Source organism: Coturnix japonica, chromosome 18 (genome assembly GCF_054131305.1).
Source record: "Coturnix japonica strain WE chromosome 18, WE-NBRP24, whole genome shotgun sequence".
NCBI classification, from domain to species: domain Eukaryota; kingdom Metazoa; phylum Chordata; class Aves; order Galliformes; family Phasianidae; genus Coturnix; species Coturnix japonica.
In genome coordinates this window covers 14,556,016-14,582,861 of record NC_140680.1, presented here as the reverse complement: position 1 = coordinate 14,582,861, position 26,846 = coordinate 14,556,016, and the positions used below count along the sequence as shown (strand labels likewise).

The 26,846-nt window shown below is 39.2% G+C and overlaps 1 protein-coding gene across 32 annotated transcripts in view; it reads right to left on the bottom strand.

Moving 5' to 3' along the window:
- ANKHD1 (ankyrin repeat and KH domain containing 1) overlaps nucleotides 1-26,846 on the bottom strand; it is a 97,386-nt gene that overhangs the window by 48,290 nt on the left and 22,250 nt on the right. For 28 of the 32 annotated variants that reach the window (XM_015876173.2, XM_015876164.3, XM_085519336.1 and 25 more), the window contains 9 exons: nucleotides 18,524-18,680; nucleotides 17,591-17,738; nucleotides 16,733-16,880; nucleotides 15,787-16,020; nucleotides 14,148-14,242; nucleotides 10,909-11,146; nucleotides 10,494-10,685; nucleotides 8,316-8,425; nucleotides 3,866-3,925 (listed from right to left, as the gene is read on the bottom strand). In XM_015876173.2, the coding sequence (XP_015731659.2) occupies nucleotides 3,866-3,925; nucleotides 8,316-8,425; nucleotides 10,494-10,685; nucleotides 10,909-11,146; nucleotides 14,148-14,242; nucleotides 15,787-16,020; nucleotides 16,733-16,880; nucleotides 17,591-17,738; nucleotides 18,524-18,680 (1,382 nt within the window). Of the gene's footprint in view, nucleotides 1-3,865; nucleotides 3,926-8,315; nucleotides 8,426-10,493; nucleotides 10,686-10,908; nucleotides 11,147-12,327; nucleotides 12,368-14,147; nucleotides 14,243-15,786; nucleotides 16,021-16,732; nucleotides 16,881-17,590; nucleotides 17,739-18,523; nucleotides 18,681-26,846 lie in introns of those variants that run through there. The other 4 variants (XM_015876171.2, XM_085519350.1, XM_015876182.3 and 1 more) reach the window with 2 other exon arrangements.

Sequence of the window (26,846 nt, the reverse complement as noted above, 5' to 3'; positions counted from 1 at the left end):
TTTCTGAAGCTCTCTTTTCTTTCTCTTTTTTAAGTAATGTATTTTTTATTAAGATAACTATATTCATTGACTGTAATGTGTGTTTTATATGCAGCCCAAGACAGTTCCTCTTCACCCACTATGGACCAGGCAAGCCAAAACGGTAGACACCCATATTATAAATAGTGGCCTTGCAACAAGCCAACCACTTCTCTTCACACGCTGGAGTGGATCTGTTTGTGGCTGTGATTTACATGGGCTGAACCCCCTGACAGAGGCTGCGTGCCAGCCCATCCACCACTACTGGTGAGTCAACGCACATTGGTGTAGCTACTCAGCCCCATGATCTGTAGTCCAGCTATGCTGGTAGAGACAGAGACAAAAGCTATTGAGAATCTCTACCTCAACAGCATTACCTGTGTCTTCCCTGTGGTTACGCTTACTGCTCAAATATCTCAAGAAATAATTCTTTCTGTTCTTGGCATCTTAAGAAAACTTTAGTTGTAGATGAGCCTTAGCCTTCTGCATCTCTGCGCTCCCTAGTGCAGTTCTTGTAATCCGCAATGGGTATCTGGCCACTTTTCTACCTGAGAAAGATCTCTAGTCTGGATCTTACACAGGACACTGACCCCACAAAGCAAGTACAAACTAATCCTTTGCCATCGTGGAGGTAACACTACCTCTCTCCCATGCATTTTGCTCCTGCCACTTCCTAAGGAACAGTACATTGTTTTAATACATCTTTAACTCTGTGTTACTGCTCTGATTCCTATGTTTGCTTATTAGAAATTAAAAAAAAATACAGTAGCATACATACAATTACATGCAGGCGTATAGGAATCATTACAGACTTACTGATGAAATTACCTCAGTTTTTTGGGAAATAATTAGATTATACTCCTAGGTCATGACTTAGCTGTCAAAGCATGCATGCTTCTGGATTGTCTTCATGTCACTTATAATGACATGTACAAGTAATTATGTTAGCACATACATTCTTATGACATACAAGAATTACTAGCACATTCATGAGCTCTGTTAAATAAAATAACTTTATACCTCAGCTGCTGACAAAAATAGAAGTCAGTGTATTTTTCCACAGTAAACCCCCAGTGCTGCAGACACCACTAGACATCTAGGAACGCAAACAACTATTAAATAATACTTACTGATTGAGCAAGACCTGAGCAGTACTACCCAAATAATTCAGACACTTCAAAAGTACCCATGGATACAACAGCAAGCATTACAAAAAGAAAAAATTATTTTATTTCCTTTTAATTAAATTCAAGATAGTGAAAGACTACTCTATATTCCATTCAAATTTAATATTTCAGTTACTACTGTTTGCAACAAATTTCTCAATCACTAAGAGATTTCACTGTTGAATGCTTAGACATGGATGTCAAGATACATCCTCATTTTAAAAGTAATCACACAATTATGATACAATGCCTTGGATTGGAAGGTACCTTAAAGATCATCCAGTTCCAACCCTGTGTTATGGGCTGGGTACACCCCCCCAACCAGACCAGGCAGCCCAGGGCCCCGTGCAGCCTGGCCTTGGACACTTGCAGGGACGGGGCACCCATAGCTGCCATGAACAGCCTGCACCAGTGCCACACCACTCTGTGAAAAATTTCCTACTGATATCTAATGTAAATTTCCACTCTTTCAGCTTAAAACTATTTCCCCTTCTCCTATCACTACTAGGCTATGTAAAAAGCAATTTTCCCTTCTGCTCATAGCTCCCTTCAAGTAATGAAAGGCCGCAGTGAGGTCTCCCCCAGAGCCTTTTCTTCTCCAGGCTGAACAAACTGAGCTCTGCCAGCCTTTCTTCATAGAACACATGCTCTGAGCATCTTCATGGCCTCTTATAGACCTGCACCAACAGCTCCCTAGGCTTAGAACGTGATACTCCATGTGGGCTTCCTGAGGGCAGAGTAGAGGGGGACAACCACTTCTCTTGTTAAAGCTCTTTTTTCTTTTGGCTTTTTTTAGTTCCTTATTGAGAACTGGTGTTAAAGTGTAGCAGGACTTTAATGGTGTAACACATTTGAGAGCTATAAAAACATGCTACCATTCTGAACTGTGGTCCTTTCCTGTAAAATCCTCACCAGATATATGCCTTTAGGACCCAAGTGTTGCTTGTCTGAAACCAACAATGGCTTCCTCCAGGAAGAAAAGACTTTGTAAAGCTTGCAGGCCAGAGCACTGTGCTGTTGTCTGGGTTGGAGAAGCAGACGGCATGGGGAGGCTGATGAGCTATTCTATGAGCTGTTCTGTATGTTCTTTGCTTGTAATGCTGCAAGGCTTGGAAAAGTGTAAATGAGATCCTGGGTGCCCGCCTCTGTATGTCCCCCTTTCTCTCTGCTGAATAGGAGGGCTGTGTGCTTTGACTGTGGAGAAGAGGCTGCACAAGTTCACTGGGCAGCCAGTACTAACACATCACCACTCTCTGAGTAAAGAACAAAAATTTCAGGATTTTTTTTCATGCTGCAGTAGAAACTTGATCACAATCAGAATAGAGAACATAAAAGTTGCCCAACAACACCCCACATCTGCTTTGCTGTATTTGTACTTTCTGCTCACACAAGGAAGAAGTGCAAACACTCATTTTATCAGGGCAAGAACAAGCAAAGAACATATCACCAAGGACAATTTTCCATGCTATCTACGCTACAGTAGTCATCACTATATTCTGCTTCCTTTCTTCATTGACCAACTCCTGACAAATTCTGTAATTAGCATATTGGAAAGAGGTAATAAAAAAACCACGTGTCAGCCATGACCAGAACAGCAGGAGACTACATCATGCAGAGAATGGCTAGTTCAATCTGAACAGAAAGAAAACTTGAGCGTAATTTTCTGCTTTGAGTACCACGTAGGAAGAGAAAGGAACATGAGAGAATTCCCCAAATTAAGCAAGAGTTTACATTACTTGCACCTTTTTCACTGTGACCCCAAAAGTAGATGATGATCCAGACTGCAGTATTTCTCTTCTAGATAAATCAGTACTTAAGTATTGCGTTTGAAGCAATGCCATCAAAAGCACCTTATAATTACCATTCATAATACTTCAATTCATGACTTCAAGTCGAGTCCCATTCTATTCACTTCCAAGATTAGCTACACTTTTATAAAAATTTTAATTCAGTTCAATAAAACTACTCTCTTTGGTTTGCAAGTATTCACTAGGATACTTTTCCTGAGTTTCTTTCCAATGTAACATGTTATTTAAAAGACCCAGAACAAAATAACTTTTTGAAGTAAAGCCTCACTGCTCTCTTCATTTTTTTGACGAGCCTCTAGTCCACAGCAGTGTCTTCTCTCAGTGAACTCCAACGCCCAACAACTAATGGCTAAATTTGTTGTTTTAAGCAAAATGATTTACACAAAATTAATGATGAGAGACACCAAGCAGTACAGTTCTCAGTTCCATACCACTAATTTTCAAGATATAACTCCTATCAAAAGACAGTATACCAGCTGCCACCAAACCTAATTGCCCCAGACAATCTCCTGAAGGCACAAAGCAAACTAATAATTCAGGGGCAGGTAAGAAATCAACTAGGCCGCTAGTTCAAAGTAAAAATCCGAAGAAGCAAAACAAATGTTTTAACAAGTTTAACACAGCTACATGAGCTAATAGACTCAATGAGATAACCTGCTACCTGTACAAAGGTTGAGATACTTCTGTTTTTTTTAAACAGGGTTTCAGAAAACCCAACAGAAGGGGAAAATGCAGCACAAAAAAGGCATTTCTAGTCTATACACCACATCCTGAGAAGAATTTTTTAAGAAATTTAAATGCCTTAAAGCCATGCTTATCTTTTCAGCATGTATCCTGAAGCTGCAGCTTACAAGCATCAAAGGCCAACCTCACCTGATGCTTGCCCGTCTCTATGCCCTCGAATATAGTCTTCTTTAAGTCCTCCTGCTTGTCCTGCGGAAGGAAAAAGAAGAACTCACGGCTCTTGTTCTACAAATAAACGTCATTCTTGGTCATGAAGACCTGGAATGTGAAATTCAATGGAACAGATCCACCAGCAGAATACTCTGCTTTGCTGGACAAGCACAAAGGTAAATCCAAGCAAGCAGCCCTCGCCAGTTGAGACTTCTACTGCAAGTCATTCATGAAGACAGCACAAAGGTTATGCGTAGCATCTAGTTAAACACAAAATGTATTTTTGTTCACTACTGGCAAAAGGAAGTATTTCATTGTATTTCATACCACCCAGAAATTACAAAATACAGCATCAAAAAAGGTGTTCACTGCAAAAATAAAAATAAAACTTGCTGTGTTCTTACTGTCTTTCCCTTTATTTTTATAAAATTGAGGTCCAAACATAAACCTAAAATCCCTGACCCACAACAATCCATGGTGGTTCAAGAAACAGTACAGAAACTCATCCCTCACTCTAACAAAAACATAGCTCTTTCAATTATGGTTTCATTCAAATCCTTCAAGTATTGGCTACTCTTGTAGGTATTTAAATACTGCTTTACTTATACTACATCACACAATGTGTCACACACATATAAGACAGTGAGTTTCTAACTAAGCAGTCACATTCCTGTAAGTAATGTTAATTTGTGATCAGATGAAGGCAAAGTAACAATCCCTATAATGACATGAGAATCTGTAAAAACATTTTTGTCGTAGGGGAAGGGTCAAGAGGTAATTCAGCATGCTTTTTATTTTTATTTTTCTAATTTTTTTTTTTGCAATTGGAGTTACAGGGATGCCAGGTGTAGTCTTAAGAAACTGCACACAATTTAAAAAAACATGCTAAAATAACAAGCATGGAAAGATGAAGCTGCCCTCAGAGCTTCTCTCCCATCTCTCACCTTCAGCATAAAGAAACCTACATTTTTTGTACTAGGAAGAAAATCTCCATCACTGTGTCGACGCCCCTGTGTAACAGAGCCTCAAGTAAAGGAGCAAGGCAGTCCGGATCAAAAAATCCTAACTCAAAACTCCTTCCCTACCCCATATTTCACAGCTCTGAAAAGCTGGAATATTCTCAGTGTCCAAAAAAGAACATCTGTTTTGTTTCCAGCTATATCGGAAGAAGCAAAGATGTAACAACTTTGTCAAGAGCTGTCTTGTTTTAAAAAAGGAGATAAGCTCAAGTTCCCATACTTAAAAGCAGAGCATTACACCTCATTAAGGCTCAACAACTATCTTTCTGACCTTTATAGATCTTAGCACAGTTTCTGAGGGAACCTGCACGTCTTCCCTTCAGCACAGAGCCTGTGCAAGAGATCTGCTAGATACTTCAGAAAAAGTTACATCTCTCATAAGAAAAACACTTCTCACCTATGAGATTTCAAAAATCATGTCATACAGGTAAATAACTATTACTGAAGCATTGATTATTTTTTTCAGTGAAGCTAATAAGCCACAGTATTGCTTAAATAAAGTGTTTTAGTTAATCATATTCCAGAGTTCTAATCTCCAATGTTTTACTCCTAATAATCAGAAAATCTCAAGTAGATGTTTTGTCCCGTCAAGAAATCTGTAGCCAAATTTTGGCTCAGGATTCTATTTCCAGATTGATAAAACACCACTATACATGAGCAACACACAGAAGTCAGTTAAGAAGCTGGGGTGCGTGACTTCAGCAATGTTGGAAGACTTCTGTTTCCTGCGAGCACAGTAGAGGAAGCTGCCTGAAAAACATTATCGGCTTTCTGCCAATATGATCAGTGCAGCCTTAAAGAGGATCCTCCTCAGAACTGCAGCCCCAAAGCCTCCACCTTGAATCCCACACAGTCCTGACCTCTGAGAAACTAAGAGGCTTGAGAAGCTAAAAGAGATCTGAGGTCTTAAAGCAGAGGTAGAGGTTCTGTATCGGGAAGAAATGGGAGAAGTGACTGTAACAGAGCTTGATGGACAGTATTTACTGCCCTTTAATTTAAGAACATTTGGGAAGAAAGAGACAAGCAACTTTCTTTCCTCAATCTAGAACCAGAGAAAAGGTCTCCACAGTGGTGTTCCTTGCCTTCCTGGTGAGAAATAAATAATACATGGAATGCAGAAGGCTCATGAAACAACTTATATCAACAACAAAACTCAGCATTGACTACACCTCCGTGGGTAAATAAAACAGGGCTAGGAAATGAGCTCATGGCTGGGATCCACAATTTTCACACCACTTCTTCCTGAGCAGCCGCCCCGGCACAGGTCTGGCCTTGTCCTGAATAAGTGTGCATCAGAGACCATTTCGAATGGGCAGTTTGGATGACATGATGGCAAAGATAGTGTCCACAGACCTCCAAGGCCTTTGTACCATGAACTTCAAAAGCTCACCCCATAGCCCAGGGGTGTCCAGTACACACACACCACCCCAAAATCTTACAGACATGGGGTGCAGCCCCAAGTGAACAAATCTCCAGGTCCATTGCAACGCAGTGCAGATGGGTTCAATGACAGCCCTTTCTCCTAGCATTCCAATACCAGTCCTCAGCCTTGCTTTCTTTTACTGTACACATTTAATCAGTACTTTCCTCAGAAAGGAACACAAGGCCAATCTCCCAACATCCTCAGCATCTGTGATATAAACCCCAGCGAAAAACTGGATTCTAGAAAACAATGAGGTACTAATGAAAGCCATCTCAGGAAATACTAGTCACAGCTTGAAAAAGGAGAGAAAAAAAAGGAACTGAAAATGTATTTTCACCTGCAGTATTACAAACAATAAAAATAAAGCAAAGTTAACTACACAAATTGAAGACAGACAGAGCAGCAACATTCTAGATCTGTGTGCAATTCCCCACTGCAATTCGCCAGACATCCTGTGACAATCTGGTGAAATCATCTAATCTAAAACACCATTAATGAACACTGAAATCTAGAACAATAATCTACACTACTGCCAAAGAACGTATTTCATATTCCAGCTGTAAGGTAACACACAGTTATGAAATCCATCTCAGAACCATTACACAGTAGATTTATGCAAAACAGTTTACAGCTTCTAAAAAAGCAAAGCAATGAAGAGAACTGAAGGAAACTGTTTAAAATTTGAAGCATCTACTGTAAGTATGATGGCAGTTCTTCAGGTATTTCCATGTTCTAAGCAGTTTTCAGCTTCACCATTCAGATATGACTATAGCTTCATCACATGGCTGTTGACACATCTTCCCTCCCTCTCAAGACAGAATTACTGCAGCTTAACATATCTATGCTATAGACTCTGATTTGCTTTTAAGTTTATGATTGTTACTTAATGTGAGATATTCAAAAAATAGGAGACCACATGGCAAGCCTTTTCACGTGCAAATCAATACTCCCATAATAAGCAAATATTTGGATAGGCTACAGCCAATTACCACTGACAGCAATTTTTATTTTACTAAAACTCTATTTTTCCTGGTAGGAACAGATAATTATGAACTAAAACTTTCCTGCAGATAAATTAGTAAGGCCTGAAAGAAGAATCCTCACAAAGAAGAGCAAAAGTATTATTCACAGTTACAGCATTCGTTTATTAACATTAGTCAGTGTGAATTTTGAATAATGAAAGACTTGCAACAAAACAAAGAATAAAAACCAACAGAAAAGCAGCCTGTGGAAAAAGAAAAGGAGAATAGTTCTGTCTCCTTGAACACTAATATACTAAGGTATCATTTGCTTTTCCTACTTAAAAGTCAGAAAACCACCTGTAGCTGATGGAGAAGCAGTTTTAACACTCACTGCAGAACAGAAAAGTGAAAACAACTAGATGAAAAAAAAATAGTTAATGGTTAAAAGCATCATAGAACAAAAACGCTATGAAAACAATATACAGAAAAAGATAAAAGACTTCTGGAACAAATAAAAGAGACCATCCTGTGCAAGTCATTTTAGAGGTACTTAGTTTAACTTTTGAAAGCTATGAAAAAAAATTATATATATGTGTGTGTGTGTGTATGTCTTAAATACTAACAGGAGAGTATGAATAGCTCCTAGTAATAAAACATTTTAATTTCACGGCTGTGGAACAAAAACTGTAAATCACAAGTTGTTTAGGAAAAACAAGTTGCATGAAAAGCAAAGGTAATGCAGAAATGGATCCTGCCAAATAATAAAATATAGGGAACGTACTGAAATTAACTGCCACAAATATAAGCAGCAGCTAAAATTTTTCACCTAAGGGATCAATAGTTAATAAGAATTTCGCTTTTTAGACCAAGCGGAATACACAAGCTTCTCAAGTTTTCCTACCTCTTTTTACACCCGTATAAGAATCTCAATTTTTTGAATCCTCTTTCTGCACTACAGGCACATAAGCTCTGGCATTAAGTCTGAAACCCAAGATTTTCTCCACAAGATGTAGCAGAAGCCTTACCAAATCAGCACCAGCTTGAAGCAACACATCCGCAACATCAGTATGTCCATTTTCACACGCGTAGGTCAATGCTGTATCTCCCGTTGCTGTGGTGGCATGAACGTTAGCTCCTAGAAACATAACGTTATTTTTTTCTTACTGGACATCACCTTACCAAGCATTTCAGACAAAGACTAAAATCAAGGTGCTATTTATCCATGACAGCAGCTAAATCCCAATGGCCAACAGCTTCCACAGCCTACAAGCATCACACTTAACAGTTAAAAAATTGCTCTCACTGTGAAAATACTATGAGAAGATGGGACAAGCCAAGGCTTAAAACAGACTTGACTGACAGTCTAAGCACTCAAACCTATATGTTTACTTGCTCCTAATTCTTCCCCTACAGCACTAGAAATGTCACTTCTACCTATGAATTCTGAATCCAGATGGTTGTCCAGGCTATCCGTCTGACAGATAGTTGCATGCCAAGGAAAGCCACATTTAATGCTTATTCAGTGAAACACATTTATGTTGCAGATTGTATACTTCTACAAATTTCATTCCTTCCCTGCTCTTTAAAATAATTTTCTTTAAAACCATTTTAGTGAAATAATTAAATTAGCTTCATGTACTTCTACCTGAAAATTATCTTATGCACTGGTCTCCTAAAAAGGTGAATGCTATCACCCAATTTCTTAATTATTTAGAGGTATTTAGAAACTAACTAATGCCAAAACAAGGCTCCTCTATTAACTTCTACACTATTGGAGCGTATGGGAAATTGGCAATAAAAGCCTGAAGCTCTGATTAATCAGCTGAGGCAAATTTTGGGTCAGCTGTGGGAGCACAGGTGAGGATAATTCAGCTGTGCTCCCAGAAGGGGTGGAGATGACTCCACCTCCTCAAGGCCCCATTTAAGGGCTGACCACCACTGAAGCAGCATCTCTTTGAGATTGCTTCATTGTTTTCCAGCAGACTGAAGGCCTCTATTGGGTGAGTCTTTCCTTTAAATAACCTTTTGGATACTTATCACCACCTCTCTTGTACAATCTTCGCATTATTGTCACTATACATCAGTGTACATGGTGTAAGTGCAGTGTAAGCAGAGCTTCAAGAGAGCTAGCAATTGGTGTCACCTGCTGGTATCACTGCAAAAAGAGACACGTTACTTTTTAGAATTACAAACTCAGCAAATTTTATGCTTATTCTTAGAAAAGAGTGATTGAATACATTACTTGCCATTACAAGGAAGATTCTGAAATAACAGCTCCTTTTACTTCTTGTTTTAATTATTGCACTTTAGCCTCTACCAGCTTTAAACTGATAGCATCAATTTGTTCCCATAAAACTCACGTAAGATTAAAATTTTACAGCATTTTATAATGAAGAAGTTTAGCGCATTCCAGAAATCTGCCTTTTGTGCTCTTTATCAAGGTGCAATTTCAAATGCACTGCTTATTCAAAGAGATTATTTGCATGTTGAAAGTTTGGCACAGTCAACACAGGAGTAGCATATAAAAACAAGCATTTATATTAAAATTTTGCCCTAAATACTAGGAACAATTTTCCTAATAAGCATTGGTATTTCTTATAAATGCAACATTAACCACTGTTCCGTAAGGCATGTTCCTCTTAACAGTATCAGGCAATGCTAAGGAGGAACATATCATTGACTAGAATCATTTGAGTTGGAAGGGATCCTTAAAGGTCATCTGGATCAACACCTCTGCAGTGAACGAGGGCACTCACAAGTCTTTCAGGTGCTTGGAGCCCCAACCAGCCTGACCTCAAATGTCCCCAAGGATAGAGCATCCACCATGTCTCTGAACAACCTGTTCAAGCGCTTCACAGCTCTTATTTGAAAAACATTTTTTTTTATTTTTAATAAATACCCAGTCGAAATCTCCCCTCTTTTAGTTTAAAACTATTTTTCCCTTGCCCTACCACAACAGACCCTCCTAAGGAGTCCAAAAGGCCACACTCACGTCTCCCAGAACCCTTTTCTCTTCTCCAGACTGAACATCCTGAACTCTCATCCTGTCCTCACAGGGAAAGTTGCATTGTTGTTTGTTCTTTTAAATCTCTGTGGATAGCTTTATGCTACATTACCTGCCATTAAACCAAAGCATCTTCTAAATCATATAGATCATCTATTCCACAATGTCTGTGAGCTAAAGATTTGTATTGGACACATACCTGCTGCCAGCAAGTATTTCACCAGTTCAAGATGACCCTCTTGAGCAGCTTCCATCAAAGGTGTTGAACAACCAAGTTCTATATCAGCTCCTGCCTTAATGAGGAAGTCAGCTACTTCAGAAAACCCACCACAGCATGCCAGAGTAAGAGCTGTCTCCTGCGTTTCTTCAGTCTGCGCATTTATATTTGCCCCTGGGAAACAAAACAGCTGTTATTCTAACTGACCAGAGACAGGGTAGAAAGGTGAATGCTCATTACCTCTGCAGCTTAGGTGTTCTAGCTTTGCTCTGCAGTAACAGCAACAAGCAGTGATAACCACGTACTGAGTAAGAGGAATTTGTGCAGAACACTTAGCAGGGAACAGTCAACACCACATGCTTTATAATGAATGCTAAAGAAACAACAGTGCTCTCACCTTGTGCCAGTAATAATGCCACCATTTCCTCATGGCCTTCACGTGCAGCTTCCATTAAAGGAGTATAGCCTTCATCATTGACTTCCTCCAGGTTAGCTCCCCTTTCTATCAGGAGAGCTGCTAACTCCACATGTCCACCACAAGCAGCCAGAGTGAGGGGAGATTCAAATGAATCTGCAGGCATATTCACTTGAGCACCACTGTCTAAAAGTAAGCGTGCTACTTCCACATGTCCATCCTACAAAACAGAGACAAAACTCAGAAACTAGCAAAAGCCATTTAATGCAGTAATTGCAACTACCATTGCATTAGGTCTGAAAATGATTTTGAGGAGTCTTATTTATGATAGTTCAGTTTATGACAATTACTATAACATTTGGATTAAACTGATATTTAGATTTTCACCTACACTTATTTTACATTTAAATGGACGACAAGAGAGCTAGATTTTTTTTTCTCCTCTTTCTTTCTTGGGTAGAGATGGGGAAGTGTTGTGAGGTAAGGGATTCTTAAATACCCAGAAAAATACCCATGGTGTCAAAGTAACATAGATAACAAACGAGTTCCACAAATAAACACACCACATGACTAAACCTTAAAACAAGCAGCAGAAAAAAAGATTTTTCTCTCTATAGTTGATTCATTGCTTCTACAGACAAAAAAAAATAAAAATAAAAATAAAAAATAAAAAATTGAACTGTCAGTTTCTGTATCCTAGAAAGATACCTGCATGAGAACTGAAGTGGGTTACATCTAGGTAGTTTAAAAGGAGAGAGAAAGATTGAAATAAAACTTAAAGACAGAGAAAAGTACCCTGCGGTGAACTGATCTTTGCTACAAAACAAAGAGATTTAAGACTGCCGTATTAGTCTGTTTGAGACTTACCAATCAAAAGAAACAAATGTAGTTGTTAGATTCTCAAGAAACTATTATTAAACTCCTCAAAGTTCCTTGGAAGAGCCCCAAAACCAAAAATGTATGTTTTAAAGGCATGGTTTGTAAAAACCCACAATACCTTTGAGAACAGGTAAATGCAAATAAGTTTTGGCATCTGGAAACAAGAAACATCCTTATGTTTTTTTCTCTCATATTATTAATATATATATTTTCCTCTCCCGTTTATTAAAACGGGATCCAAACTTTTGGAACACAGAAAAGAAATTGCTAAACTGAAACTGATTACGAACTACACTGCTAAAAGACCCTAGTAATGAAAACAGGGCTCAGTGAGATACAGGAGTCCTCTGAATAGACCCTAAAAACATTTCAAACTAGATCTTTCTCAAGCATACACAAGTAACAGGATAACTTAAGGACAAAAAAGGGAACTCCAAAGTGAGAAATTGAATTGAGGCATGCCGCTTGTGTATCTCAGAGATACTTGCTGCCTTGCAGATGCTTAGGTAGTAAGTGCATCACCTTGATCACTCTATTTACCATCCAAAGAAATGAGATTCTTCTGGAAGGAAAAAAAAAATTTGTCAGACAGATCTGATGATTTTGCAATGCTCACAAAGCTCTGTGTCCTGACACAGTGGTTCTCCTGGGATTTGGCCTCCGATCAGTATTATTTCTTCAAACTAGCTCCCAACACCTGCTGGTAGGTTTTCCTACAGAAGTATGAAAATACTTCTTCTCAATGAAAACCAAGAAAAGGGCCAATTTCAGCAGTAAAAAGTATATGTATTTATACTGTTTTCTTGGAAGGAAACTGAAATGAACTTGGACTACACTAACAGGCAAAAGAGATATTAGAACATGTCTCTGCCCAAAGTTAAACACAGATTTGTTCAGGCTAGGGCACAAACACCTTGGCAGAATTGTAAAGTGAAGTTCCTATGTATAACTACTCCCAGTTCTCAAAACTAATGAACTTATCCATTAAAAACAGTAACCTCAGGTGAACTCCTACTTCCCCATTCTGATCTCATCAGAATTGTCAGTCAATAATTCAAACCACTAAGACAGTGATAGAAAGGGGGGAAAGGAGGATATCAAAGAGGCAGCTCCTGACAGTGCTTGCCTTTATTAAGTCAACCATGAAGCAGGTAGTACGCAATATGACATTAACAGCAACCTAAGGATAGGCTGCTGTTCTCAGAGAAGCTGCCCAAAAGCAAGGAACAAACCCCTCTAACTAAAGATATTACCTTAGGTGTAGCACACCAACTTTATAAGAACACAGTGCCACAACAAAGGCACATACAATATAACTGCTGGACAAAAAACAGTCACACCAGTTCCCTGTATTTCTTTACAGAATACACGGCTAAAAACCTGTGAAGACTGGCATAAATTACAATAATTTGCCAGAATGGCTCCCTTCTCTACAAGTGTAGCCAGAAGACAACAACAAGGAAAAAACTTAATCACTAATTCTTGCAATTAGGATTTCAAAGGGTCAGTTTCCTCCCTACTGCTTTTAAGATTAAATACATGTACTGTGATGCAAACTGGTCTGAAAAACTCAAAAATTACAACACGGCCATCCACACAACTTATCTTGCAAGAGTGACTACTCATAGCCCACAAGTCAACCCACTGTTTAGACTATCACGATGAAAGTAAAGTGAGCATGTTGAAATGCTGCAGTCTCCTTCAGGTGACACCCAGTGCATTATCAGCAGAAGACTTCAACACAAGACATTATAACCTGATCTTTGTCACTGGCCTCATCCTCACAGCTGCAGTAGAACAGTTGATCCTACTGCTCTCAGAAGACTACAGGAATACTGCACTTTCCTCTAAAGGCTGTGGCCTACTCAAAGTAATTTTTTTTTCCTCCATTTTCTATGCTACCTATGAAAGCAAGGAACTAAGAACTGAATTAATTTTCTCCCATTTTCTTTAATTTAGAAAACAAAAACTCACGGCACCAGTTACAGAAATCTAGAATAAACTCTGTCTACGCACAATACACTTGACTCCTGTACTGGCAAAGGGATAATTGCAACACCTTCAGTTCAATGCACTTCTAGAAGGCATACACCATGATGATCTCTGATGTCTAATTTATAAAGACAAAGACAGGAAACTAGGGGGGTTGGTCTGGAGTTGATCTCCAGTGGTCCCTTTGAGTCCCAATGGTTCTATGAGTCCATGGCTACAGCAGAAACTGAAACACTCACTTGCAGACCCAAACCCTAATTGTTATCAACAGCTCATTTCATTTATTTTATCATCTCTTCTATTTCTCTCTCACTGAAGAAGAAGCAGCAGAAAAGATAAAGGCTATTTACCATGCAGGCCTCCATTAGCGCTGTGTGCATCTCATCTGTTTTATGTTCTTGATCAGCTCCAGCTTCAAGCAAAAAACGAACCATATCTAAATGGCCTTCAAATGAAACAGGTAAAAATAAGTAAGCATTTAACTGCAAAAACCTTTAGTACTACAGACAATATGTTAACGAAATCATTTAGATTTTCATAGCTTACTATTAGAAACTCAGAAGTTACAAGTCATAAGTCCACTCTAAGTTTTACAACAAGCAAAGGAGAACGGTCAGCCATAAGACTGTTTTTTTCAATGACATCAACTATGAAATTAAAATAGGCCTCTAATTTATACAGTAGGAACATTTCCTTGTGACTTTAACTTATAACAGTCTGTGTAGTTCCTTATTCAACAGAATACTGACATATCATTTAAGCAAAGCAGCATTAGTTTTGGAAGGGGAACTACCTATCTTCAAAAATAGGCCCATGTGGATCTGAGCTTCAAGCCTTTTATTCATAGCTCTTGGGAATATTTCTGAAAATTTGAGGAACACAGTATGATAAAATGTACATATATGCAATATATTTTTAAAAACTTCTATTGAACTTTAGCGAAACATGTTTTTAACTCAAATCTATTGTGGCTTCTGTTGTTCTAGAATGTGTCCCTTACAAGTTATACATTTCATCATCCCAATAGGTAGATAAATCTTATCCTTCAAAGCCAGATTTTGCTTTACACAAATTCATAAAAAAGCAATGAAGCTTAATTGTCTTGCGAAAGATGACACAGGAAATCCCCAGTCAGCGAAGATGTTGCATCACATCACTCCTACTAATTTACAATGAAAGAAAGAGAAAAATTCCTTTAAACATATCCAAAAGTGCTATTACTGAAAATTCTCATTAAGAACAACTATATGCTGGAGAATATCCATGACAGAGTCAGATCCAAGCCTTCTGATGGACTACAAATAACTTTCATCCTCCTATTCTGTCTGCAGAGGCAAAATGTAAACTACTTTGACAAGAATCTGCATGCTTACAGCTTCTATCAGGGGAAAACAGTTGATGAAAATGTTATGTATGGTTTTTAATTTATTTTCCTACAAAGGAAAATAATTTGGTTGGTAGTCCATTGGATAACTCTGGCACTAAGATATTTTACGTAGAAACTTTGAACTGCAAAATAAGTCCATAAGAGGTCATAATACATAATTCAAAAACATCCTCCAAAATTTACACTACAGAAAGAGTATTCCATACTAATACTAGCATTTTACCCCCACCAATTATTACATAAAAAGCCTATCTAACAGCATTTTCCTAACAACTAACTGAGATGTTTTCAAAACTTGCTGGTAGTTGGTGAGGAGAATCTGAATGAAACGGTGAATGCAGTAGTGGAAGGAGAGAAAGTGGTGCTGCATCAAAGCACAAGTTTGGACATAGCCATTCACAAGGTTTCAGCTCCAGCATGCCGCATATGTCCACCACATTTGAATACAAGCAGACCACTACACCAAGGAAGAATATTTCCTGACATCAATTTTAAACAGTTAAGAAAGTACCGGACCAAAAGTTTGGCTGGAAGTTAAAGCTAGATAAAACCCAGAAATAAATTTCATCAACAAAAACACAAAACAACATACGAGACAATACCTTTGTAGCATGCAAGTGTAAGTGCACTTTCTTTGAACTCGTTGGAGTGAGTATTGATTCCTGCACCATATTCCAGCAATACTCTTGCAACCTCAACATGACCTGCACTGGCTGCTTCCATTAAGGGGGTATGCCCATTCTCATTATGGTCTTCTATATTAGCACCTGCTTTCAATAGCACCTTCACTATGTCAACAAAGCCCCCAGCACAAGCATAAGTGAGCGCTGTGTTCCCTGCAGAGAAGAAGAAGTTACATGTAAGTCCTCTCCACTTCCCACTCCTGATACATAAAATGAAGTTAGACGAAAAAATGAAAGTTTAAAAATGAAGTTTAAAACTCTGATTCTGAAAATGACAATCACAGTGGCTCACATTTTAAATTTTACTGTCAATTCTAAAAAAAGTTCCACTTAATACAACTAAATATCAAGAAAAAAAAAAGAATGCTACCTACTTAAAAAAAAATTAATTCCATCTTAAAAATAATCAAAACGCAGGTTAATACTCTCAGCAAGGTTAGTCAGGTTGTGGTCAAGCATCAGCAATGTGGACAACACTCAATGCTTAAAGAACTGTTATACTTTGGTAAAATGCAACAGACCAAAGTAACTGGTCTTGATCAGACATATCCAATAAGAAGCCTGTGGGACAGCTCTGGATTGTACAAATGAGAAAAACTGAACTTGATGCATCTTTCTGGTCATTTAATACCACAGTAGACTTCTGAGGAACAGTGCTTTCCACTACAGTTAACATTAAAAGCCATCATTGGAGCCTCATCTGACTATTATTAACCACGTTCAGTATGTATGTAGCCTACTCTTAGTCACTCCTGTTGTGTGTACTTTAAGCAAAAATATCAGCAAAAACACTCATGATCAGAACAGCAACACTTGGTTTATGCTCTAGTTTTGTTCATTTTTTCAGTTCCTGCTTTCCAGTTACCTGTTGAAGACTGAGCATTGACATCTGCACAATGAACGAGGAGAAGTTTAACAATATCTACATAGCCCCCGCTGGCAGCTGCCATTAAGGGAGTTATGTCTCCTTTATTCCCTCGATCTTCAACATTTGCATGCATTGCTAGTAGCACCTAAAGAAAAGAAGTTCACTATTAGAATGAATAAATTCCAGCAGTGACATTTTGATTCTAGTTCAGTGGAGCTTAACTATGACTCTCCAGTCAGTCATGACATCCCCTTACATTAAAATACCCACAGCAGTAAAACACAACAGTACTCCTCAGGATCACATATAATTATCCACCTGTACTGTGCTCTGCTTGAGGTAACACTATTTTTCTACATTTACTCATTATTAAGTTACATTTATTAAGTACATTTATTCAACATTAAGTTACAGCACAGTACTGACATTTTCAAATGTCACAGAGCAATTCACTAACCAAAATGACAGCAGATAAGATCTAAGTTTGCATTAATGACTACAGCCCACATTAGGTCAAGCTCACAGGTAAACAGTTGTCCCCCATGCAGCTGTCAGCACAATAAACATGAACCCGGTCACTTTCTGAGAATTGTCACTTAAACCAAAAGGACACATTCTGCTCTTGAATACACACATATAAAAGCCAGATATCAACCCAAACTAATTCAATGCTGATAGCATTTTATATTAAAAAGACGACCAATAGCTGCATGCTCACATTAAGCTGTCTTAACTATTATGCCTTTTGAATTATAAAATCTGTTTCAATCATGACAGTTAAGGTGTTCAGCTATCAAAGAAATCCCTTCAACAATGTTTCACAAAGGTTTAGTTGCAACTGTATTTGTTACTTACTTGTGCCAATTCGTAATATCCAGCTGAACAGGCCAAGCAAAGGAGACTCTCCCCTTCTTCAGTATGTTCATTTACACTTCTTCCTTCATCCAGCAGCTTCCGGACAGCATTTACATCCCCATCTGAGCATGCTTCTGCCAAACTGCGACTGGAAAAATCATTTAAGGCAGAATAAGTACAAGAAAGAGATGCAATAAGGGGCAGCTTTCTTATGCATGGAAGAAGTCCTAAGAATTCAAGACATATTCTAAGAAAATATAGCTTGCAGTTGCTTTTTTTTTTTTTTTTTTTTTTTTAAACAGAGAAAAATACACATATACACTATTTTCACTGTTGAAATGGAAATAAAGACCTCACATTTACATTAGCTCTTGTTCACATTTACAAGCTACATACAGAGAAGAGTGCTCAAAACTAGGTAATGTTCAGTGTGTGCAGAACACAAAGGTAAACAGATACGTAGGACAAATTCTCAATTCTACAGCCATGGGAACTGAATGTTGTCCTCATTAATTATTGCCTATGAAGAATTACCAGGTATATAGCTTCTTTCTCTCCCAGGTTCCTTGAGCAAGATTCCTGGGCAAACTGCTACCCTTTAAGTGTTTGTACTAAAAGCTGGAAGATAATATGAACTAGATTCCTTAGTTTCCATCAAAACATAAAGCAGTAAACAGATCTACCATCAATTCTTCTATGTGTTTTCAAAAAACAGAAATTGACCACCTAGCACACAGGAAGAGAAGAATGTCCTCTGACCAACCAAGTAACACTTCTGAAGCCAATTACCTGATACAGCAGTAATTAAACCTCCAGTTTATCTGCTAGTACAGCACATACATTACTGAGGACTAACTGTAAAAACTGAATTTGAAATGAGAAATATCAACTTACATTCCAGCACTCAGAAACCAAAGAGAAATCAATACATACTTGTCCACTTGCCCTGCATTGTGACTGTTCTCTGCCCTCATCCGTGTCAATGCAGCAGCAGCTTCATCCAGTGCACAGCTGACAGAGGACGTCAGTCTTCGGAGAACCTCGGGATCTGCGAAGGCTTTACCATCGGCAGTGGACAATTTACCAATTCCTTCAGTGCACGTTCGTTCAGTGAGGTTAGTATGAAAGTCACACAAAAAAAATGCAAAGACACTATTTTAGATTTCAGCCACATGCACTATTAGTCAAAAATCATTTGCAAACATGCCAGAAAATCAGCTATGTAACACTAGCAGTTAACACTTGTCTTGTCTACTACCTGAACGTTTTTAACTGTATTAAATAGCAATTAAACTGTTTCCAGCTGGCAATTTAAACACCCATCCAAAAACTCTCAACTCATACCTTTGAAGAATAAAGCATGAATTAAAAATCTTTAAGGGGACTAAAGACAAGCCCAGGGGTCAAACCCACACACAGGTTTGGAAAGCAGGCACTATTCCACAGTTATGGCTTTAGATTATCTACATGTGAAGAGTTTTCTACTTCGCACATGCAACTCCACTCAAAACAAAGTGGACTTGCTTCCAACACATTATTTCTAAAAGCAAGATTAAAAAATATATATAAAAAAACAAAAAATAGCTTGAATTTCCACTAATTTAGTATTCTAAACTGCACACCTCCAGATACAAATATGAAACAAAATCTTCAATTTTTAAAGAACGTCTATTATACCATTACACTACAGAGTAGAACCACAGACTCAGTGAACTTTGGTAACAAGTCATTTGTTTTAGACATTTTCTTGGCTACAAGACTAAATCTGAAGGGCAATACAGAATATCAATTACCATAAGCAGCTATTTATCTCACTCATTTACACGGCTGATATAAAGTTACGGTAGAGCTGCACAGTTTACTCCACACAGGTTTTATTACACACAGCCCCTCACAGACTGAAACACAGTGAAGAACTGAAGTTCAGCTCACTTTATCATTTAAACACCACTACAATTGCCACTGCAGCACATGTAGAGCCCAGATTTGCCTACACTAATGTGAAAATAGTGTAAATGGAAAAGCAGGGATATTGAACAAAAAACATTTTCATGTGAAAGAGAAAGAAAACAGTTTCTGGTTTATAGAACTGTTCCCTTCACCAGTGATGAATCAGAAACTTTTCAATTCCTTAGCGATTAAATAGAGTCAAATTAGAAATAAAACTCTTTGGGGGGTTGGGAGGGGGAAGGAGAAGAGAACGCATCTTACATCTCAGAAGACCAGCAATTTGGGAATTTGGGATGCACAAGACTGATTTACACTATGGCTCCCACAAGCCAGATTGATACAGTGTAAATACCAACATCACACTTCGAAAGTTTCAAACACTGTCTCCAGAAGAAGTGCTTCCCCACTCTGAAAGTATTCAATTATTTTCCAAGGAACCAATACTTGCCAAAGTCTGGCATCCTGAAAACAGCTTGTAACAGCACAGGAGACACTTTGTCACATAACCCACATCATTGTTAAAGAGCTGCTAAGTGTTGGCTTAGAGCACTGCTACTCCAGGTTGCTGGAAAAGAACCCCTCCCCTGCCAGCATGAAAGACACCAAGACCAGGTGCAACAAGCACACCAACATGGCACTGCCAGCGCATCTCCCTAGAGCATACTGCCCAAGGAAAGGAATTACTAACTTACAGCCCAGCAGCAACAGCACACCTAGGACTATTATAACCAAATCTGACTGCCTCATTGAGCAAAATGAAAGTGGAAGGAGAGAAAATGATCCCCAAGCAAAGGCCTCAAGGAGTGTCTGCATTCAAGGATCAGCACTACGGTTCTATTTTGAAGGCTTTCATGAAGGGAACTGAACACCTCTGCTGGCAGCAAAGAACCTGAGAAATAAGAACTCTGGTAAGAAAAAAAGAAAAAGTTACCTGGATATCTGAAACTGAACTGGACAGACAAATAATTCCAGTAGTACAGCTATCAAGACAGAATTAACCTCTCTGCATCAAAGGGAAAAAGGATGAGAGAGTTGCTGAAGAAATATACAACCAGGTGACCCTAGTGCAAGGGATTGACTGCCTTGATCTTGTAGGCTAACTACACTTGCCTTAGATCTACTTACTGCTTAAGAGGAGCAGCTGCTGGATCTAATCAGGATGAGATACAGACAAGCATAACCTTCACTTGGTTATTGTCTCTTTGAAGCATTCATGCACAGGATTTCTGAAACTAAGAAAAATACATCACAGCACAGATCTAAGTCTTTGTGTCCTATGAAGACAAATGGAACTCAGAAAACTGCAGAGCTCCTGCTCCAAGGTATTTGCTTCCATCTGAGACAACCAGCGAGATTCCAGAAGAGCCACCAACTCACAGGTTGGTGGGCTCCTTCCAGCTGCTTAACACACACTGACAGCTCACTTCACACTGTCCCACTTTGCAGGAAACAAACAAACAAACAAACAGTGATATAATCACACCAAGGACTTCCACAGAGTAAGCTGAAGAAGCCATTTATTTACATCACCAGCTGGGGCTCAACAACCCAGGTGACATTCTTTGGTGCTGATACCTTTTTTTTTTGGTTTGTTTGCAAACCAAAATGTTAACATGGTTGTCTGCCCTCAAATCAGCCATCATCACAGCACAAGATCCTGACTACTTTTTTTACACATGCTAAAGCTAATCAACAGCTACCCAAAACATCAGAGTAGGTGTATTAGGCTGGACACAACAAAAGGGGACAGCTGGATACTGCTACTCAGACACCCATTCATTTACTTCCCTTTTACATGTTTATAGTACCATCTAAATAATTGCTTAGGTTTTACTATACTGTGATTTACGATGACTATGCTGTAATGCTCAGTCATCTGATCTCCAATTTACTTGTTTTTGAGTTCACTTAATAGCTATTTGTTCTTGTGTCATTCACCCAGGTGTTTAAAACATCTCATGCAATAATCAGATCTTCTAGGGCCTCCCACCCTTGAGAACTAAAAGTATTCTCCAGAGGACTACTCCACATTTGTGACCATTTACGTGCAAGATTAACTCAACTTCCCATGTTAATAGTCTCCCTAGCCCTACACTGAGTCACAAGAATTGATAAGGATCCTAAGAAAAATGGCTAAACCTACAGTGTTTGACATTCACAGCTTTCTGTAATAACAGCATGTATTCAAGAATGCCGACCATCAGAGATGTTGTGCAACACCTTATTCTTTTTCCAGTTTGTTAACTGCCTTCTTTTCATGCCTTGTATTTTCAGTGCTCACTGAAAGATAACTTTCTTCTTCAAGGCAAGTGTCATTCCTGTCCCCAAACTCTAAGATCAACTCAAGTGAATAAATACTTAACCCACATCACAAAGCCATGATAGCTCAAAATAATGCATCAGTAAGATTCTAGCATCTAGCAAAGACAAACGTATTTAAGGTATAGAATCTTCCATTCACCATTTGATCCCCTCTTGCAAGCTCTAGATTTGGGAGAAATTCCTATTTGAAGAGACTTCAGCAGCAAGAAACCATTCTCATTTCCTCACAGCAAAAAGCATTCTTTCATACAGAACTTGATATAAGACTTATGCGTAAGCATAAGCTTTCCCAACATTCTCCTGAGATGATGAAAAAAGTTCAGCACTTTTGCTTGAAACCAATCATGTGACAAGGTAAACGCATCTTTTTGACATGACATTGTGGGTGAGCAGAACACCACTAGCACAGTCAAATCTCAATTTAGAAATCAACTAATACAGACTGAATTTTTACTGTCTTATAGGGTACCTGCAAACAAAATAGATGGGGGGGAAAAAAAAAATCAATTTAAGTTTTTAACTGATCACCCCCACATGTGCAACCAAAGCTGGCCACAAAGCTTCCTAATGTTTCAGTTCTTCACACTGCTGTAGCAGAGGATTAACAGCTTTTTGTAGTATCCTAACTTTAATAGAAACATTGCTTCATAGCAGTGCCTCTATCCAGGTAAATGTTTCAAGCTTCTTCAGGGAAGGAGTGTGTATTCCACACATATTCTGAGCTGATCCAAGGACGTTAGCTGAATGTGGCATTTTCAGGATGCATTTGACCAGCTGTGCCTGCCCAGCTGCTCCATCAGACCCAAGGCAGCCTGTGGCCAGCCAGCACAGAGTAATAGCAAGCAGAGTAACAGCAAGCAGTCCTCCAGCAGGTCTCTCTGGAAGAGCTGGTCTTCTGCAGTGTACCCTGCACAACTGTCAGACTCCATCACGTGCTCCACAATCCCATACAACTACAGAACATCTTCAAATTTTCTCAAGCACAATACTTTCATAGAACAGTCTTCCCCACAAATAGTACCAGCAAACACAGGACAAAAGGATAACAAGCTTACGCACCAGAGGCACTCCAACTGACAGTAGAAAGACTCTGCTTAGCTCTAAGCCTTTGCTACCTTCCAAATGGTAAAAAAAAAAAAAAAAAAAACCAAACCAAAAAACTAAAGAACTCTCAAATAGCCAGACTGACTCAAGAGTTCCAGTGACATAAGTTGCTGCTACGGGCGCAAAAGAGTTCCTCGGTACAATGCAAAGGAAACTTGAAGTTGTGCCTAACTTGGAAAAAATCAGACAATGACAGCGCTACTAATAAAGTCCCAGCATGTCTGAGACACGCTCTCTAAAATCACAAGAGGTTTGTAAAAGTAGACAGATTTGACTTGACTGGGGAAGAAGGAAGAGCAGGAGTAGGTGGAAAAAAACCCCCATCTGGCAGGAAAAAAGAGAACATCTCAATTGTAACCACAGACAGAGAGTAAACATTTTTATTACCTAGCAGTGAAATATTTAGACCACAGCTAACACAGTCATAGAAGCTTTACACTCCTCCCAGCCCTTTCCTGAAAAACACCCCTGAGAAATAGTTGTGTTTCTTAGAAGTTTCTCATTTAAGACAACCCTCCTGCAAATAAGGATTCAATGCTTTTCTGCCTCAAGTTGTCTGCCAGAATAACAAGTTAAATGAATGTGAACTCCAAGGTGAACGTGGCTACTAAGTGCCCTAGCAAACAACGGAAGAGAGAAAACTATGTAGCTGGAAACTGAAGGATTCCTGCCTGATGGTGACAGCAAATAGCCACTGGGTCACCTCAGCTACCATCATCCTGTGATGGTCATTCAGAACGTCCAAACAGTTAGATTTCCTAATAAAATGAAGTAAAAAGAAACAACTTTTTCATCCTTCAAGGTTTTCCTTGTTTTACCTCTATCAAAGAAGCATTAATTCAGATCCAAGGTGACAAGGTACCAGACACAATCTTTGATGCTTTCGATTCATTATCAGAACCCAGACATCCAGACATGCTCACAACAGATCTGAATGTGCATAAAATCATACTGATCAAACAACCAAATGTACTTGCTTCCTATACATGTAGTTAATACAGAAGCAACATGTGCTATTCCTACATTAGTCAGAGATCTACTTTATAAACCATTTTCTGTACTTCCCAGATGCAAATTTCACACCTGAATATTTTACAGATAGATGCTCATACAGAAGAAGCATTCTCTCCTCCAAAAGGTGTTTTTTCCCCCACAGTTGGAGCTCTGCTACATGTGCTCCTGCAAAGCATCACAATTCCTTCAGTGCTGCTGAAGCAAATAACACAACATGCAGCTGCACATGAACTGCAGATGCTGCTTTGGCAGTGCAGAGGTGGATGCTACAGCAGCAAACACAGAAAGCAGAAATGTCGCACAGAACACATGGCTTTCACCCATCTAACTGTAGGTAAGTGCCTTGTCAGGTAGGTATTCACCCCTCAGATCACCTGTTTTTCAGAGAAGTAGCTACTATTAGTAGAAAAGCAATAACACACTAAGAAAACCTTCCCAAGTAAACAGTAGTTCAATGACTAAGTGGCTTAAGGAAAGCAAACCAACACAAAGCCCGAAGACTTTTTATTATTTTATTACTTAAATATCAAAAAGCAATTTTATTTTCACCAACAAATAAGCAATAATAAGAGCATGCTTGTTCTAGATTGGTCTGGAGTATTCAATTTGGTTTTTCTTTTTAAAAATATTTAAATCTTAGGTACTCATTAGATATTGAACCAATCTCACACCTATGAAATACCAATCAAGGCAAAAACTATTTGGTAAATGGTGAAAGCTATTACACAGGAATTCTCAGACAGAAAGACAGAAATTCTTACTCTCTATTGACTACCAATAACTAGACTTCAATTGACATGTAACTGCTAGCTTTTAACATTGATCCCACAGCATCCCTGCTGGCCAAAGCATCTGCTCAACAAACACACCGAACAGGCAACAAGACAGAAGGCAAGAAACAAGCATTTTCTTCAGTCCCAAGACTTTTTCATAGCATCATAGAATCACCAAGGCTGGAAAAGACCTAAAAGATCATCCAGTCCAACCGTTTGAAGGGAAAAAAAAATAAAAAAAGAAACAAACAAACAAAAAAAACCAAAGTGTCTCTGAAAAGCCCAACTTTGGAAGTTAAACTCGACCTTTTCTATGTGCAGCACTTGAAGATTTCTACAAAAGATGTTCTTTAAAAATCTGTATTTAAGCTTTAGATTCCAAGCCAAATCAAAGGTACATAGAGATTTGAATCTGGGCTTCGAGAAAGAGAAAGATGTGTTTACATATTATAACTTAAGAGCAAAAGTAGACCAGCAAAAAACATAACCTCCAAAAACTGACAGTAAGAAGCGCAATACAAAGGAATGAGAAAAAAAAAGCTGGTCTAACTCTGGGGCAGTGGGAACCCGACTTGACTACAACTGCTGAAAGCCACAAAGCAGATTACCCCCCCTAACCCCGCAATGTCACACTGTAAAGGTCTAATGTTTTACTAAGCATCCCTACTGGAATATTTAGAGAAAAAAGTTTCTGAATTCTCGTTGTGGTTTTGCACTTTCTGTTGTCGGTATTTCGTATCAGAATATCATACAGAACAGTGGCGTTTAAAGGGCTTATGTCCCGGTTCCGTGTTACCGGAGGGGCGGCATCCCCAGAGGATTTGGCGAGCAGAGGAGGCGGGTTGGGACTCCGGACCGGACCCGGAGCAAAGCGCGTGCTGCCCTCGCACTGTCGTGGTTCCACTCGTACTTTGGATGCTCTCGTCTCTCTCGTTTTGCTTGATTTAGTTACATTTAGTCAGTTCCCGTTCCTCCTCAGATCGTTGCCATTGTGTTTGCTCTTTGTTAAAACGATCTGCTCGCTTGCTGCCCTTCCCCCTCTCCCGGGCCCGGCCGGGTCGCCCGGCAAACGCCTTTTTTATTTTATGTTTTTTCCTTCCTCTCCTTTGTGTCTCCTTTTTCTCTTTTCCCGGGGCCTGTGCCCCCCTGTCACGGACTGACACCTAGGGATAACCCCGAGACACTGCTATAGAAAACTCATAGTACCTCGCCAGCTTTCCTTCAGGACACAAACTGGCTTTAGTTAGCGCAGAAGCATTTACAAACTCCTACTTTACTACGGACATGAATTTGCTCTGGAGTAAACAGGAGATACTGTGTATTAAATAGGAGGTTTTCACTTCCTATTTGAATTTTTTTTTAATGGCCGCTTGCTGTTTATTTGTTTGGGTCTGTTTGTTTATTGTTTGTTTTTCCCCACCCTGAACATTAAAACCTGCAGCACACCAAGAAGATCTGCCATGGCAACAACAGCTGCCACCAACTCCCGGCTGCCTGCAGCCTCTTCCATACCGAGCCTTCTCTTCCCGGCTCAGCTGCCTCCTTGCAAGGTCCAGCAACACCTTTTTTGGGACCATGCACCAGCGAGTATGGAAGGACATTCATGTACACAAACACATTTCTGGCTGTACCATACTTGACAATAACACTGTGATTAGCTAAGAGAATACACCAACTGCAAGCTGCATTGTCTGCGTGGCTTTGTTCAGCTTTAAATGGACAGAGGCCAAAAGGCAGACTCAGCACATCAGTCCCAGAGCCAAGCAGTCACCTGCCCACACCCCTGCAACCATGAGCTCAGCCAGGTCCTGACAGAGCACAGCTCTAAAAGAGCACACGGGAGCTGCTATCAGCTCCTGAGCATCCCAGCTAGAATCAGGGCAGATAGGCTCCAAATTCAGAAATCTGGGCAACAGTTTTAACAAATTTGTACTTTGAGACACTACACACTGAGGAAAGAAAAACAAATTACTTCAGAGTACATTACAAGCACTTTAAAGCCCCAAATCATTCTCGGGGAATTTATTTTGATTGCAACACTTACCATACCCACCTGTATTGCTGTAAAAGCAGCAACTTCATTAATGACCCAG